This window comes from Doryrhamphus excisus, chromosome 4, assembly GCF_030265055.1.
Source record: "Doryrhamphus excisus isolate RoL2022-K1 chromosome 4, RoL_Dexc_1.0, whole genome shotgun sequence".
NCBI lineage: Eukaryota > Metazoa > Chordata > Actinopteri > Syngnathiformes > Syngnathidae > Doryrhamphus > Doryrhamphus excisus.
Genome location: NC_080469.1, coordinates 20,034,364 through 20,053,054, shown reverse-complemented (window position 1 = coordinate 20,053,054; position 18,691 = coordinate 20,034,364). Strand labels below are relative to the sequence as shown.

Sequence of the window (18,691 nt, the reverse complement as noted above, 5' to 3'; positions counted from 1 at the left end):
GCAGAAGCAAGGCGTCTCACAGGAAGTCATTTCAAACTTCTTCAACGATCCTGAGGGTTGTGGAACAAAAACGTCAAGTGGTAGACCCTAAGAAAGTGGCCCCCGCCTCAAACGTTTAATGTTAGTGCGGCCCGCGCAAGTTTGATATGGATGCTGTATGGTATCATGTACCCAGAAAAAATTATTACGTTTGATTAATGTTCACGTTAAAGGTTAAATAACTGTTAACTGTAGTTATCCTCCCTATCCGTGTGGAAGTGGTAACTTTTTGGCTATTTAAGTTTAAAGGAAATAACTTGAAGGCTACCGTTTAGGTCGCTAGCTCTCTAGTTTGCGAGTTAGCATGTGTCTCAAGACCCTGCAGTTGCGCAATATGTTGTAAATTAAAGTATAAAGTATAAATGTGACTATAGTCGTGTTTTGTCATGTCTACAGGGCTCTAATAATGCTTTATATTTATTTATTACTGATTGATTGATTTTCTTTATTCTTGATTTGTTTATTTATTTTTCATCTTATTTTGTGTAGAAAATAAAAAGTAAGATATTTCAGAACAGTGGAATGTTTTATCAGAGCTTTAGTTATATTTAAGTTTATTCATTTTTCTGTTTTTAATAAATGCGTTTTTTGGGGTTTTTTTTGGGAAAACCTGATGCGGCCCAGTCTCGCCCAGACCCTAGCTCCAGTGGCCCACAAGTAAATTGAGTTTGAGACCCCTGCTTTAACGGAACAATGGAGCCTCAGGTTGTGCAGGGGCGTCAAACGGCAGCCGGCTATGTGGAGATGTTGCAGGGGGCATCCCTCATGGCTGAAGGCCCTCGTCGCTGCACCTCACAAAGGACTTCTTCTAGAGGAATAAGCTCATTCCTTTGGACTATCCTGTGTCTTCCCCTGATCTAGATCCAATGGAGAACATTTGGGGATGGATGGCAGGGGAAGTTTGTGGATGCCCTTCGTGAAGCCATCTTCACCACCCGCACCAACATTCCCACTAGCCTGGCCAAACCCTATTGCTATCGACAGCCTAGCCCAGGGGTGTGCAAACTACGGCCCGGGGGCCACATCCGGCCCGCCAAGTGTTTGAATACGGCCCGCCCAATCTTTCAAAAGTATTTAATTTAAACTCAACATACAACCTGGCATCATGGCCTGAGCCAACCTTTTGATGGTTGTATCAATTTCGTTGTTTGACATGGTCTGTTGTTTACAAAGTGCTCATGAAAAAAGAGACACAAGCACATAATAATAATAAAAATTAAAATAATAATTATTATATTATTATTATAACTATTATGATTATTATATTTATTATATTAATGCTAATTATTATATTAATTATATATAATAATATTGTTATATTTGCATATTTTACATAATAATAATATAATAATTATTATTTAAATTTTATTTTAATTATTATAATATTTTATTATTTTTAAAATATTTAAATATAAATATAAAATAATAAATAATAATAGCAGATTGCATGACAATTTTACAGATACAATAATACCAGGTGGACTGTTACGTGTAAAATATATAGTCTGCCCCCCCCCCCCCCCGGAAATTTTGTTATATCAATGCGGCCCACGAGTCAAAAAGTTTGCCCACCCCTGGCCAAGCCTAATGATCATGTCAGATTCGATGTAGCCAAGGTCAAAAGTCATATATGTCGGCGCTGTTTCTTTAGTAGGTCAGGAAGTCTCAATCCTCAGTGGTACTTTTTGGAGATTAGCAAGACCTCTATTGATTTTAAATCATGTTCAAAACGACCCTATGCTGTGCAATATTGTTGTCCAAGACTTGGCCTTGATGCTGGAGTTGAGACAGTTTAAAAGTGCTTTTAGGAAGCTTTACCAGGCGTCTGTCCGTCTGTTGCTTTAATGCTCATGAGCTGTGATTGTCCACGTCCGGCTCCGAGAAGTATCCACTTTTTAAATAAAAGAGTAAAAGATAATCAAAAAAATAAGAGTAGAAATGACCTTAATAAAAAAAAACAAATAAAAAAGACTTAAAAAAGTGTAAAAATCAATTAAATTACTCAACTTAAACTGCAAATAATAATAAAATAAATAGAAATAAAACTGACCTAAACAAGTGTAAAAAAACAATAACAAAAAATAAAATGACTTAAATAAAATGAAATAATAATAACATAAAAAATGACTGAAATCAAATTGTAGAAAATAATCAAATAAATACAAATAAAATTGACTTAAATAAGAGTAAAAACAAATAAAAATTGAAAGAAAATTGAAGAAGAAATACAAATAAAATAACTTGAACATGTGTAAAACCATCAAAAATAAAAAAATGTAAATAATAAAAAATAGAACAAAACAAAATGATTTAAATAAAAGTGACAATTAGTCAAATAAATAAAAATTAAATAAAACAAATAAAAACAAAATGATAAATAATAATCCAAATTATTACACATAAGTGAATTCAAATAGGTGTAAAGAAATAAAAATAATATATTATAATAATATAATATAGATTAATAATATAGACTGTAAAGCTGCACTGGTCCAACGTAATCGATGTCATATATTGTCTGTCCAGGTCCAGGTTTTGTTTTAAGATGTGTAGCGAAGCCTACGCGAGCATTTGCACGCCTCTTCTGTGAAAAGTGGAGCAAAGTGAGGTAGATGATTGATGTGTAGAACATAAACAAGTCACTTCTTAACAGAGGATGATTATCTATCGTGCTGTGTGGAGTTTTCACCTCGCCTCTTCTCTTTTTATGCGCCCGGCTAAATATTCAAATGAGAAGACAAGAGGAGAGAAAGCCAAGCCCGGGCTGAAGAATGGGCCAGCTTGTGAACCATTTCCTAATTGTCACTGAGGGGCTCCCAGGGCAGCTCGCCAAGGCTTGGAGGGCCAATGGCGAAGGCCTGTTTGAACAGTGAGAGGTGGCGGCGGCGGCGGTGGGGGCGTTCGGTTGTGGGGACACAAACTCCCCCTCCTACCTGGTTCACAGAGCTGGTCTGGGCAGCTGAGAGGGTCCGTCACTTGCACCCAAGTGGAGGGACTCTCATGAGGCTCTAGCTAGCTTACTGCTCGGACAAAGTTGGGGGGGGTGACTTTGTGAACATGTCCAACAACAACAACAACCAGGATGAGAAAGAGGATGACACGGAGGAGAAAGCAGAGGAGGTGGCCCTAGTCATCATACCGCCACCCCCGCCGCCACCCCCAGAGTTCGAGGGGGATCCCGATGAGGCAGAGCTGGAGCAGCCTCGCCGCCCTTTGACACGGAGTATCTTCCCTGTCTCCGCAGTCTCGCCGGCGGCTGAGAGGATCCGCTTCATCCTCGGGGAGGAGGATGACGGCCCGGCGCCCCCCCAGCTCTTCACCGAGCTGGACGAGCTGCTGTCGGTGGACGGGCAGGAGATGGAGTGGAAGGAGACGGCCAGGTCAGCGACTCATACTTTCTCCTAACTTCTTCCAGCATGGTGGAAAATGGAAGGATGTCACTGTGATATTTTGGAAAGCAACACATGGGGATATGCTTAGAACTGCATCTCAGCTTTGCATGATACTCCTCCCCCATTTTTGCTGTTTTATTTTTACATTTTCCAAATATTTCAACGTACAACTTTGAAAATATTATGACTATATGATCCCTATAACATTGTATTTCCCCAACATAATTTTATTTTTTTATATATAATAAAATTTCTTTTATTTTTGTAGTTTTTCATAATATTTTTTATATTTTTCATAATATTTATTAACATTTGTTTCTTTAATATTTATATTTATAAATAAATGCTAATAAAATTACATTATTTTCCTCAGTTTTTCTTAGTTTTTTGTCTGATATTTTAACTTTAATTTATTTTTACTCTAATAATGGCAGTTTTTATCACCTCTGTTGTTGTTATTTTTAAATTTTTTCTCGTGATTTTTTTTTTACTTTATTATCTTAACACTATAACTTTTTCCAACCTAGTTGTTCATCAACTTTATTTGTTATTTTGTTTGTTTCTCATAATATTATTTAGAAATAACTTGTTGTAGCTTTAATATTTCAACTTCAAGCTGCTAAAATGACTTTAGTTTTTTCTCATATTATGGCGTTATTTTTGCAAAATGACACCTTTTTTGTTTCTTACTAGTTTGACTTTTCTCTTGTCAAAATACAGCATTTTTAATTTTAATTTTAATTTTAATTTTAATTTTAATTTTAATTTTAATTTTAATTTTAATTTTAATTTTAATTTTAATTTTAATTTTAATTTTAATTTTAATTTTAATTTTAATTTTAATTTTAATTTTAATTTTAAAATAGATTTTCTTTATTATTTAAAATAGACTTTCTTTATTGTCACAGCAGTGAAATTGCCAACGAAATGTTGTTGCCTGGCTCCCGTATAATAATAAATAATAATGTGGAGAATAAATATTTAAGTATATTTTTTTATTTTTTGTTCATTATGAACAACTTATATTTAATTAATTGTATTGTAATTTCATTTACAATCTATTATATTTATTTTTTTATATTTACTGACAATATTTGTTGATTGTGAATGCTTTAGAATATTTATTTTTACAGGTGTGCTCTGCATGTTGACACACTTTTATATACCTGTAGACAAAAGTATTGGGACATGTTTCCCCTACAGGAAGTGAAAAGTGGGTGGGAGTTTCATCCACTGGAGTTCATTCTTCCACACCAAACCCATGCAAGGGTCAACAATTGCCCAAATGCCACAGACCTGAGAAAGCTTTGTCCCGCCTCCAGGTGGATCAAGTTTGAGGAGAAGGTGGAGAAAGGCGGCGAGCGCTGGAGCAAACCCCACGTGGCCACCTTGTCCCTGCACAGCCTGTTTGAGCTGCGAACGTGCATCGAGAAAGGCACCATCATGCTGGACATGGACGCGTCCACTCTTCCTCAGGTCGTAGGTGAGTCCCCGGTCGGTTATTTGATTTCAGAGGTTCTACCGGCTCTGTTCGGCTGAAGCATTCCGTGCCCACTTTGGTTGAGAGCGTCTCTGATCGCAGTTTGCAAAGCCAAACTTTTCCTAATTCGATGAGAAGATGACGTCGTCCAACTCACGCCACCACCCAAACTCTGAATGTGCATGAGGGAGCGCTTGCAGTGATTAATGCGAAGTAATTGAGTGTTCTGCATGGGCCTCTTGCTTTGAGCCCATTTACCACAATAGCACTGTGACCCACCCACCGCCCCCCAGGCTACTATCAGTCAACATTCTCTTGGATTGTCATGAAAAAAATAGCCTTCATCTTTGTAGTCTTTGACAAGTCACACTAATGAAGTGCTTGCAATTAACACTTTTCATGCTTACAGCTTTTTACTTAGTATTATGTATTACGTAGTATTACGTAGTATTATGATTGTATTTCCATACAAGGACTTTCTTCTCAAAATGTAGGATTTATTAGACAGACAGAATGCTTTATTAATCCCTTTGGGATTCCCTCAGGGAAATTGACAATTGATTAACTGACAATTACCTCCGCCAAGGGCAGGTCAAAACGCAAGTACAGTTGGAGGTTACGTTTTTGCCGGCGTTTATCTGTGTACAAAATAACTTGAAAAGTTATCATATTAGCATTGCGAGCATGCTAATGTTAGCATACTACATTTTTTTGCTATTTTCCTGGATAGACACACATATAAACACTTACGGCTATCATGCTAGGTGTTAGCATGTTAGGTTTGCGAGCGTGCTAATATTAGCATAGTAACATTTTTAGCCGTTTTCTTTTTTATGTGAACACTTAGCACTGTCATGCTAGGTGTTAGCATGCTAACATTAGCATGTTATCATTGCTAGCCTGCTAATGTGAGCATAGTAGTATTTTTTGCTATTTTCATGGGTTGACACATATATACTGTAAACACTTACTACTATCATGCTAGGTGTTTGCATGTTAGCACTGCAAACATGCTAATATTATCATAGTAGACTTTTTAGCCGTTTTCATGGGTTCGCCACTTATATGAACACTGTTAAGATGATAACATTAGTATTTTAGGATCGCTGGCATGCTAACATAAGCAGTCTAGAACTTAATCAGACATTTAGCGATATCATGCTAGGTGTTGGCATGCTAGCATAATTCTACTAACTTTTTTTGCATTTTCAGAGGTTGGCACATATAGTACAAACATTTTGCATGTTAGCATTCTTTAAGTCATTCAAACCCTTCCGTGGTGCGTTTTCATTGGTTCTCTCCAGAGATGATCACTGACAACCAGATTGAGAGCGGCCAGCTGAAGGCCGAGCTGAAGGACAAGGTGATGTACACGTTGCTACGGAAACACCGCCACCAGACCAAGAAGTCCAACCTGCGCTCGCTGGCCGACATCGGCAAGACGGTCTCCAGCGCAAGTAGGCTGTTTTCCAACCAGGAGAACGGTAATACTGATGATGCCAGTTTGGTGCAGTCTCCTCCTTCCTCCTCCTTCTTCCTCCTCCTCCCAATCAAGCCCTCTTTGGGCCATCCTGGGTTGGGTTGCCGTTTACAGGCCACTGAGGGACGCCACCACACCGCTGCCCTCGTCTGCACAAAAGCCACTAATACTAAAATCTAATCATGTTGTCGTTCTTAATCCAAAACCTCATCTACCTCATCACTTTTGACGAACTCATCTGAGACGACTAACTTCACACTGGCCACTTCATTAGGTACACAACGTAATAAGATCCAACAGAAAAAGTCCTCCGCTATAATAATAATAATAATAATAATAATAATAATAATAATAATAATAATAATAATAATAATAATAATAATAATAATAATAATAATAATAATAATAATAATAATAATAATGAACTAAATACACACTAAATTATAAACATACATTTTAAAAATACATTTTAAAAAAATTATAATTATTATAAAAAAACAGAACTATTAAAACTATAACAGCAAATAGATAATGACAAATAATAATATTCACACATTTTTTCCCTAATATTACACATTTATTCACATTATATATGTTGAATATAATTATTTTATTATGCATTTTAATGATTTCTTTATTCACTTGAGGGGGAAACTACATGAAACTATTAGAAGCATCTGTCAGTGTCGTGCAGTGCTCTAAAATGACATGTTTCATTAAAAGTCAACAAACAATACCTCTCTGATGGTAAAGCTCCGGCTAGTGTTTTGGATGTTGTTTAATGTGTGCAGGAGTACCTAATGAAGTGTCCGCTGCATGATTTCTGGGACGTTGCCAAAGAAAAGCGACAAACTGACCCAGTTTTTGAAACTAGTTTGTCGACAACTAGTTTTTATTGATTAGTAATCCACATGTTTTTGTAAGCAGGATGAGCCGCTGCCACTTTTTCCACCTCAATTGCCGTACCTATTGTTGTGACCGGTGAAAGAGTGCCAGACAGCTCCACCGTGCTTCTGAAAACAAAGCATGCCAACTATATGGTCAATAATGTGTGTGTTGTTGATAATGTCGGCCACCAGTTACCAGCCGCCAGTCTTTGGAAAGTTTTTGTCTTTCAAGTCTATCGCAAATATTTACGACTCTATCAAAACAAAAGCACTCACTGTTCCCCATCTCTTATCAAGTGATAACAACACTGTCCGAGATAAATGACAAATTTATCAGAAGGGATCTTTCCAAAGACATGTGCTGCTGTAATGTTGGCCAGCTCTGAATGCAGTGGAACCTCCAAAGTCCAACACAATTAGTTTCTCGGCGGAAACAATGAGAAAATAAATCATCTCTTCTCAGGTCAATTTTTAATTGATTGGTTAATTGTCACACAAGTGTAAAAAGGAGTTTGATGGCTTAACTTAGCTTATAAGCAATCGCTTACTATTAGTACGTATTAATTACCAGGACTACCAAGGACTATTAGGGCCACACTGAAAGTCAATTGTACTCATGTATTCATTTATTCATAAGTCATATATTTTCTAAAAAAAAGTTTTTTGAGAAATATTTCACTGAGGAAAAAGGATAATATATGATATCATATTTTCCAGAGGAAAGTGGAAAAAAGTTTTCCAGGAAAAAATTTTTAGATTTTTTTTTTGGTCTATTATTTTCTTGGAATGAGTGCCATATTTCCCAGAAATTGGTCATGTGTTTTCTAGAAAAAAAGAAAAGTTGTGTATTTTATGATTTAAAAAAATGTGTTTTTGAGAAAATAGTCATTTCTAGAAAAGAGCCACATGTTTTCCAGAAAAATTGTATATTCCAAAGGGAAACAAATTTGAAAATATTTTATCCAAAAGATATCATGTTTTTCAGGAAAAAGTAAATTTTGTTGAAAATGTATAGTTCAGAGAAAAAAAGGTTAGTTTGTAGTTTTTGGGATTTTTTTTTTCCAGAAAAGTTGTATATTTCCAAGGGGAAAAAATAGTGGTATACTTTCTATATGTTGATAAAAAGCTGTATAATTCTGAGAAAAATGGTTGTTTACTTTTTTTCTATTCATCAATCATGAATGTTCTTGCAAGATGACTTACTGTACCTTTACTGCACTGAGTTACTGTCCCTTTAAAAAAAGGACTTTATTCCTGTAAGATGATTTTGTTAGTATAATTTTTCTTTTCAGTGTGCTTCTAATGCTTTCCGATGAATTTCAAACAGAACAACTTTGGGGGTTCCACTGCAAAGAGACTGTAGACTCTAATGAGTAGAATCTAATGAATGAATGAATGATCTTCGGGTTGGTCGGGCTGACTTTTTCACCATTGGTGGTGGTGTGGCCTCTCCCTTCTCTCCTCTCGTTCCTCCTCCATCATCTCTGCTGGACCGGAACCGGCTCTGCTAACCTGCTGCTGCTACTTAAAACAACAACAACAACAACAAAAAAACCCTCCAAAAGCTCGAAGTCCTCTGGAGAACTCAGTGACTTGCCTGTCGAGTCACGTCTCATTGGAGGACTTGCAGAGCCAAAGGAGCGCCAGCATGGACTGGCTCAGTAAGTTGACTCCAATCATCCTGCGTTCACACTGACACAACAAGAACCATAAGAACGGGATCTCAATCCGTTCTTGTGGTTCTTGTTAGGCCAGAAAAAGATCCAACCCAGTTGACCTCTAACCTCATTGGCCACTTCATCTACATAAACTATTATAGTCGTATTAGTTCCTTACTTGCCTCCTTTGTTATTTTGGTAGCTTGTTGTTCCTTGATCACCCGTGTTGGTATGTTCTTGGGAGTCCATTAGTTTGTTGTATGTGTTGAATCATTGGTTAGCTTGCACTAAAGAGTTGATTTATGGGTTAATTGGTCATCATCAGTTAGTTTGTTGTGAGTTAATTAGGTTGTTAGTTGTTTAATTAATTGGTGTACTGAGTTGGTTAGTGAGGGAGTTATTTGTTGTATTAAATGGTCATTATCTAACTTAGTAAGCTCACAAGCTAGCGAGCTAGTGTGTTGGTTATTTAGCTTGCTAGCAGGGTTGAAATACATTGCTGGTGTTTATTTGGCTGGTTGTTATTTTGGTTAGTTAGCTGGTTAACTCATCATTTCTTTGATTGATTAATGACATCATCACTTAGTCAATTTGTTAGCTTGTCATTACTCGGTTTAGTTAGTTGTGCGTTAATTTCTTTTTATGGTACAGTAAACCTCGGATATATCGGATTCAATTGTTCCCACTGGTTTTGTCCGATATAAGCGAAATCCGTTATATGCGTATACCGGAAAATGTCCGTTTTATGCATATATCGGATTTTTATCCGGTTATCCATTATAAAAAGGCACTTCCTTGACTATGTTTCCAATGTACCTGGACTGGGCAATGAAAAGAGACGTAAGGTAATGAGAATTTAACTTTATTGGACTCTGAGCATAACAAATTGTTAATTAAGCTAGGCCCTGTTACGCCCGTCAGGCCTACGTTATTTCCAATAGTGAGGTTAAGATCTCATTCACTGCTGTGCTAGTATTATTGACGTCACTCACTTTTATATTTGTCCTAAATCTGAATAATAAACGTGAATATAAATCGCGCAGGCAACGCTGCAAATGACGTCGGGCCTGTCACGATTCGGCGAATCGGAGCGCCACGATGCGGCCATCCAATATATGCGAGGGAAATTTAATGGAAATGCATTGGAACGGGACTGGAGATTTTGTCTGAAATAGGCGAAATCCGTTATAAAAAATCCGATATATGCAATGAATTTTTATTGGAAATGCATTACAGAAAAATCGGTTCTTTTTTATCTGTCCGTTGTGAGCGAATTTCCGATATATCCGAGTCCGATATATCCGAGGTTTACTGTAATTTGTTATTTACCTAATGGGCAGTTAGTGAGTTGTATCAATTGGTCATAATATTACTTTGTAGTAAGTTAGTAAGCTAGTTAGCCAGTACGTAAGCTAGTATATAAACTAGCTAGTGGGTTGGTTAATTGGTCATCATTTTGGTTAGCTTGAAATTAATTAGCTAGCAGGATATGGCAAAATACATAACTGATGTTAATAAAATGTTACTTTATTACTTTACTTAGAATGTACTTAATTGGGGGTCATTTTCAGCCAGTTGGCTAGTTTTTCGGTTAACTGGTCATTTTCTTATTTGGTTAATGTAGTCAGTTAGTCACTTGTTGGTGGTTACTTTGTGTTATTGTTTGTTTGATTAGTTTGTTTATCGATTGTTGATTTGATTGTGCAAGTGTGTGTTGTGGCCAATGAAGGTAACAGTCGTTGAGCATTCCTAACCTGTCCTTGTCCATGTTTTTAACCTGTGTAGATGTGGAATAGTTGGAATGTATTGAGCCATTAACCTGTTCACGTGGTGCATCCTGGCAGCTAAAGGGTAAAAGAAGGTCTTCTTTGAGGCTGCATCATACTGACACACTGTTATTACCCATAATGCACTGATGACACACCTGACATGTGACATGTGAGTGGCACGAGTGTGCAGTTCCGTCTCTGAGGACAGGACAGCTTGTCAAACATGGACAGTCAGCAGCGTGAGCGTCAATCACAGACGAGGCTCTAAGTGGATCACACATGACCGCTAACGATGCTAGATTGATGTCTAATTTGGCAACAAATATATACAAATATATAACAGAGACAAATAGTTCAAGCTTTGCTGGGTTCTTTGTGGTGTTTTTTGGGTTCTGTTGGTGTTCTTTCCCATCCTCCCTCCATCCTGACGGAGGTCCTCCCAGGTCCTTTTCCTCAAGGTCGCTGTGTTTTTGAACAGACAGCCCCACCACCACCCACCGTAATCTGACCTCCAGCAGCCTCAACGACATTTCTGACAAGCCGGAGAAAGACCAGGTCAGTGTCACCGCCTGTCAATCAAATCAAATCGGGGGGGGGGGTTCCAGAAAAAAAATTGTATTTTGGGGGGTAAAAAGAATTGTATATTTTGGCGGAAAAATGTACTTAAAAATTCAATACAATTCCAAGAACATGTTAAATTACATTACATTTTCTAGAGAAGCAGTTATAATAGTAGTATATTTTTAAGAAAGAAGTTGCAGATTTCAGCGGTCGAGTGGTTAGCGCGCAGACCTGACGGCTAGGAGAACAGGGTTCAATTCCACTCTCGGCTATCTCTGTGTGGAGTTTGCATGTTCTCCCCGTGCATGCGTGGGTTTTCTCCGGGTACTCCGGTTTCCTCCCACATTCCAAAAACATGCTAGGTTAATTGGTAGAGGTATGAATTTGAATGGTTGTTTGTCTATATGTGCCCTGTGATTGGCTGGCCACCAGTCCAGGGTGTACCCAGCTGGGATAGGCTCCAGCACCCCCGCGACCCTCGTGAGGATAAGCGGTAGAAAATGAATGAATGAAAGTTGCAGATTTAAATACATTAAAAATAAATTGTACATAAAAATTACAGTTGGAAAATTTCAAGTGAGGACTTAATTATTGGGAAAAGGTCATATATTTTCTAGAAAAGTAGTTGTGAAAAAGGTTGCATATTTTCTTGTAAAAGTCTTATCTTTTGTATATAAAAGTTGAATAATTTTGATAAAACAGTTGTTTATTATCATGAAAAAGCCATATATTTCTCAGTAAGATAAGTACTGGTATGTAAAGCGGCATAGGAACGAGTGAAGGCAGAAGAAAACAAGCAAACGTGGACGACTAACTAAGCTACTTCCTGGCACTTGGCAGAGGTAATAATTGTGTCAGGTAATCAAGGTAGTTCCGATCCAGGAAAGAAGCTTTTGGAGAGTTGTACGAGAGGCGGCAGTTGCGGCGCGGATTAGTGGCGATGGCGTACAGGTCAATGGTCGGTCTTAAGCAGGTGTAACCTCTCAACCCAATCATTTAGCGGCAAACCTTTTGCCAAGACGGCTCAACTGCCTCTGACTGGATCTGTGTGGAGCCAATCCTGAGCAAGTGCACGGATTTATACCATTGATCTGCCTGGATATGGACATGACCACAACGGCGATGATTTACTTCATCTCCTGTTATCATGTTCATAATCCATTTATTGTCATATGCAGTAGGCCAGTTGTATTATTACAATATTACAATCTCCTGCTGTGAACTTTTTGGCAATATAATATTATCAAATAGTAATGTTAACAACACCACAGCCTTCTTTTATTGTTGATTAATTGCTCCTTGTTTGGATGGAAATGTCATAAAGTGTTTACATATAACCCCAATACTTCAATCATTCTCAAATGATCTTTTTATCAGATCAAGTCATTATGATTAACTGTTGCTACCAACAAACAAGCAGCATAGTATTGATAAAATATTTACGTATTGTTATGTATTTGTCGAAAAAAACATGCCCGTTGTACAAGAAAAAACTAATACATATTTGATTTGAATTAAGAACCACGCATTCGTCAGCATGACAGTGTTTGCCTGATAATTTAATTAAATTATTATTTTTTTATTAATGTATTTATTGAATGTTTTTTTTTATTTAATTAAATTTTATTTTAATTATCAATATATCTAAAAAATAAATGCTGGTACAGTTGTACCAGAATGAGTAATATATATTATTATTTACTTTTGTACTTCATTATACATTATTTTTAATGACTGGACTGCATTTTGTCACAAAAAATAACAAATAATATGAATAATTATTTGGTTTAATTTTAAAGTATTTGTGGGATTTTCCAAAATGTTTTTATAAAAGTGAAATGTACATGTACCCCTAATAGACGCCAAGTCCCATATATAAATACTATGCTAATAATCAATTTAGCATGCTAACTACAAACAATGTTCATTCTTAACTTATTGGCAGTAAAAGCAGGTGAAAGTCAGTCATTTCCACCCAAAGGGGATTGTCCCGTATGATGTAGCAGCAGTTGATGAACATCTCCCCTCCTTTTGCAGCTGAGGAACAAGTTCATGAAGAAATTGCCCAGAGACGCCGAGGCCTCCAACGTGCTGGTGGGCGAGGTGGACTTCCTGGACACTCCCTTTGTGGCTTTTGTACGTCTGCAGCAGGCCGTCATGTTAGGAGCCTTGACCGAGGTTCCTGTTCCCACAAGGTCAGCTCACGCATCGATGTCACAAAAATAGTCAAAAGGGGGTTTTAGTGCACATTATATGTGTTTGCAGAAAATGCTCAAATAATGTGCTTTAAAATAATTTCATTATATTTGAGTGGGGTCGTGCATTCATTACATATTACACAAATTCAATTCAATTATTTTTTTCTGAAATTAAATGATAAGCAATATATAGGGTAGTGTATACATTACATAAATCGCTTAGCATTTTATTTCCGCAATTGAAGAAATAAAATAAAATAAAATAAAATAAAATAAAATAAAATAAAATAAAATAAAATAAAATAAAATAAAATAAAATAAAATAAAATAAAATAAAATAAAATAAATGCGGCACGGCGATCTAGTGGTTAGCGGGCAGACCTCACAGCTAGGAGACCAGGGTTCGGTCCCCGCCCTCGGCCATCTCTGTGTGGAGTTTGCATGTTCTCCCCGTGCATGCGTGGGTTTTCTCCGGGTACTCCGGTTTCCTCCCACATTCCAAAAACATGCTAGGTTAATTAGCCACTCCAAATTGTCCATAGGTATGAATGTGAGTGTGAATGGTTGTTTGTCTATATGTGCCCTGTGATTGGCTGGCGACCAGTCCAGGGTGTACCCCGCCTCTCGCCCGAAGACAGCTGGGATAGGCTCCAGCACCCCCCGCGACCCTTGTGAGGAAAAAGCGGTAGAAAATGAATGAATGAATGAAATGCGGCACGGCGATCTAGTGGTTAGCGGGCAGACCTCACAGCTAGGAGACCAGGGTTCAATTCCACCCTCTGCCATCTCTGTGTGGAGTTTGCATGTTCTCCCCGTGCATGCATGGGTTTTCTCCGGGTACTCCGGTTTCCTCCCACATTCCAAAAAAATGCTAGGCTAATTTGCGACTCCAAATTGTCCATAGGTATGAATGTGAGTGTGAATGGTTGTTTGTCTATATGTGCCCTGTGATTGGCTGGCGACCAGTCCAGGGTGTACCCCGCCTCTCGCCCAAAGACAGCTGGGATAGGCTCCAGCACCCCCGAGACCCTCGTGAGGAAAAAGCGGTAGAAAATGAATGAATGAAAATAAAATAAAATAAAATAAAATAAAATAAAATAAAATAAAATAAAATAAAATAAAATAAAATAAAATAAAATAAAATAAAATAAAATAAAATAAAATAAAATAAAATAAAATGTGCACATCCCCACTGATTCACAACATTGTACTAGCTGATGTTGTAAAAAACACATTCCTGCAGCAAAATGAAATGAAATTACATTTTTTGGGGGCTGAAATAATATGCTAAGCAATATGTCATATATGCACAACCCCTCTCATTCAAAACATTACACTGGCTAACGCTATAAAAAGCATGTTCCTGCATGGAGCCTCGCATGAAATGAAATAATCCTGATCATGGTGATTTGTAAAAATAAAACACTGCATTTGATCTCCATAACATGACACTGCATGACAAATATACGTTGTCCATATAATTACATTGTGAAACGTGCGCTACAAGTGTGTGGTTACTAAGCGACCACAGCGTGTTTGCTTTGTGTCATAACAACACAGTTGAGGAATGTCTTAAAAACGCACACACACACACACACAATGTGTGCGTGTGCACTCATTTGTGAATAACACAGCTGCTTTGAGCTGAGCGTAAAGAAAAGTTGTTTCATGTTGATGTAGCTGGTCAAAGTATTAGTGCTGATCACTAGTTGTATACTGTATAATTACATCCACTTGCAATGCAATTGAATGCATATTTACATCGGTGATGTTTTCCAATTGCAGGTTTTTATTTATCCTGCTTGGACCCAAAGGTAAAGCCAAGTCGTACCACGAGATTGGACGAGCCATCGCTACACTCATGTCTGACGAGGTGAACGGAACCAATAAATAAAACGACACTGCGTATACTTGAAATGCTGTAATCGCAGCCGGCCGTTTAGTGACCTCACATTATCCTCCGAGACTTCAAGTGCAGCTACTGCTTCTTCCTGTAGGTCTTCCATGACATCGCCTACAAGGCCAGAAGCCGCCAGGACCTGCTGGCCGGCATCGACGAGTTCTTGGATGAGGTGATTGTGCTCCCCCCTGGCGAGTGGGACCCCGCCATCAGGATAGAGCCTCCCAAGACGCTGCCATCCTCTGACAAAAGGTCTGTAGGATGTGCATGAAAGACAAACGAGAAGATTGATGAAACTTGTGGGATTCTTGTTGCCAGGCAGAATTGATAGGCCTCAGTCTTGGCCAATCAGGAAAATTAAAACCAAATAGATGTAAGCGATAGTTCTCAAGGATTATCATACATTTAGTTTGGTCTGTATTAGTCATGGGTGGCACGGCGGATGAGTGGTTAGCGCGCATACCTCACAGCTAGGAGACCAGGGTTCAATTCCACCCTCGGCCATCTCTGTGTGGAGTTTGCATGTTCTCCCCGTGCATGCGTGGCTTTTCTCCGGGTACTCCGGTTTCCTCCCACATTCCAAAAACATGCTAGGTTAATTGGCGACTCCAACTTGTCCATAGGTATGAATGTGAGTGTGAATGGTTGTTTGTCTATATGTGCCCTGTGATTGGCTGGCCACCAGTCCAGGGTGTACCCCGCCTCTTTGCCTCAAGACAGCTGGGATAGGCTCCAGCACCCCCGCGACCCTCGTGAGGAAAAAGCGGTAGAAAATGAATGAATGTATTAGTCATGAAAGATGAACAGCGCCACCTGCTGGGCCCATGCCCCTGATTGGTCAGTTATTAGAGGTTGTAAGTCACTGATCGGTCTGCTCATGAATGAATGTGATCTTATCTGACTTCTACAAGGACTTCGGCTTGTAAATTAGCCTTCTGGTTGTTTATTAACAACCCTTAATGACACAGAGGTTCGCCATAACACGCTTTATCTGGCGACATGATGAAAGGAAGGAGTTGTAACTCATATTTTCAACCTTGAATGCAACTTATTAAAGGAACCCAAATACAGTATTACATTAATCAATGTCTTTATGGCCGTGTCAATCCTATGAAGGAGTATTTGGGCCACCATGACAATAAAATCTTTAAATGGTGACAATAAAGACGCCACCTCATGAAAGGTTTCAAAACTTAGCAAATCAAAAAATGCCTGAATTAAAAAAATAATAACAATAAAATACAATTTTATTGTTGTACGATTCAGCCTCACACATCATACTTACTACCATGTATTTTCTTTAAAAAAAAAACTCACATAAAATCACATATTCCAATTTCTTTTCTGTTTGGTGAAGTAGCGATGTCAGGAGAGAAAATAGGTAAAGTCATAAAAAGTCATTAAATGACCAGCATAAACACATACTTGCGTCAACTGTTAAATATTTTTTGAATAGATAAAATCAAATAAACCCTGAAAAAAATACAATAAAAATATATTATATATATACATATATAATAAAATATTGCATATGTAAAATTAAACACTTGACCAAAAAAAGCGGATATTTAGTTAGTATTAGTAATGAGTATTAGTATGACCATTAGTAATGAGTATTAGTATGACCATTAGTATTGAGTATTAGTATGACCATTAGTATTGAGTATGACTATGACCATTAGTAATGAGTATTAGTATGACCATTAGTATTGAGTATTAGTATGACCATTAGTATTAAGTATGAGTATGACTATTAGTAACGATTTTTCGATATCATTTCATGAAGAAGTTAAAAATGATGTGTGTATTTTAGGAAAAACATGTACGCGGGCGGAGACTCTCAGATGAACGGCGACGCGCCTCATGATGGAGGTCACGGAGGAGGCGGACACGCTGTGGGGGAGGAGCTGGAGAAGACGGGAAGGTGGGAAAACATTCCTCATGATTTAAATATGATTTAAATACACACCATAACCTGCACAGAAAGCTTTCTAGATCGGCAAGAATCTGCACCCATTCCAGCTAAATTTCCTTGGATTTCCAAAACGGATTTCATATATTAAGAAAACTCTTTTAGGTTTTGCGGCGGCCTCCTGCTGGACATCAAGAGAAAAGCGCCTTTCTTTCTGAGCGACATCACCGACGCCTTCCACATCCAGGCCCTGTCGGCCATTTTGTTTATTTACCTGGGTACCGTGACCAATGCCATCACCTTTGGGGGCCTGCTGGGGGACGCCACAGAGAACATGCAGGTCGGTGGACGCGCCGTTCAGGGTTGGGTTTGGGTTCTCCGCTGACTCTGTATGGGTTTTTTTTGTTTTTTTAAAGGGCGTGCTGGAGAGCTTCCTGGGAACCGCCATTGCTGGCGGCGTCTTCTGTCTGCTGGCAGGCCAGCCGCTCACCATCCTCAGCAGCACCGGGCCCGTTCTCGTCTTCGAACGGCTGCTCTTCAACTTCAGCAAGTCAGTACAGAAATATTCCTACCGGAATGGTTTGTGAAAGTCTAAACTAACCTCGACTATCAACCAGAGACAACGACTTTGACTACCTGGAGTTCCGTCTGTGGATCGGCCTGTGGTCGGCGTTCTTCTGCCTGGTCCTGGTGGCCACCGACGCCAGCTTCCTGGTCAAGTACTTCACCCGCTTCACGGAGGAGGGCTTCTCTTGCCTCATCAGCTTCATCTTCATCTACGACGCCTTCAAGAAGATGATCAAGCTGGCACACCACTTCCCCATCAACTCCGACTTCCGGATGGAGCGTGTCACGCAGTACGACTGCCTCTGCATGGCGCCCACCGTCCTCGGTGAGACGTGTTTGTCTACACACCGTTACGCCCTGTCCGTCTTTACGGGACCATCTTGGTTGTTGGATGCTGTCATGGAGCTCAAATGTTTGCAACCGCAAATATTAAGACATAAATTAAATTAAACCCGTATTAGATGAATTATGATGAAAATACCTCGCAAATTTTAACAATCAAGTCCAAGTATTATAAGAAATACCATAACATTTGAAAATGCTGATACCGATATGTGTAACATGAACACATATGTGTTGATGCAGCATTTTTTTAAATATTGGTCTTCATGTTCAGATAAAAAATCTGATACTGATATCGCATTTTTATGCCGATATCGTCCAATAATTATGATATGTATCATAATTACAATTACTGATAATTATCAGTACTGATGATAATCTGACTAAAATAAAAAAATAAATAAAAAAATAAATAAATAGATTAAAATAAAATTTAATAAAATAAAATTTATTAATTCAAATTATTTTGTATATATTTTATATTATCATTTATTTATAATACATAT

General features: G+C 38.1%; 1 protein-coding gene across 5 annotated transcripts in view; it reads left to right on the top strand.

Annotated features, from left to right (window-relative positions):
- The window catches only part of slc4a4a (solute carrier family 4 member 4a), a 57,180-nt gene that overhangs the window by 25,230 nt on the left and 13,259 nt on the right, over positions 1-18,691 (top strand). For 2 of the 5 annotated variants that reach the window (XM_058069739.1, XM_058069740.1), the window contains exons 5-16: positions 3,284-3,419; positions 4,754-4,914; positions 6,216-6,395; positions 8,844-8,939; positions 11,184-11,260; positions 13,304-13,461; positions 15,250-15,337; positions 15,462-15,616; positions 17,178-17,288; positions 17,442-17,616; positions 17,693-17,826; positions 17,894-18,168. In XM_058069739.1, the coding sequence (XP_057925722.1) occupies positions 3,284-3,419; positions 4,754-4,914; positions 6,216-6,395; positions 8,844-8,939; positions 11,184-11,260; positions 13,304-13,461; positions 15,250-15,337; positions 15,462-15,616; positions 17,178-17,288; positions 17,442-17,616; positions 17,693-17,826; positions 17,894-18,168 (1,746 nt within the window). The remainder of the gene's footprint in view (positions 1-3,283; positions 3,420-4,753; positions 4,915-6,215; positions 6,396-8,843; positions 8,940-11,183; positions 11,261-13,303; positions 13,462-15,249; positions 15,338-15,461; positions 15,617-17,177; positions 17,289-17,441; positions 17,617-17,692; positions 17,827-17,893; positions 18,169-18,691) is intronic. The other 3 variants (XM_058069743.1, XM_058069741.1, XM_058069742.1) reach the window with 2 other exon arrangements.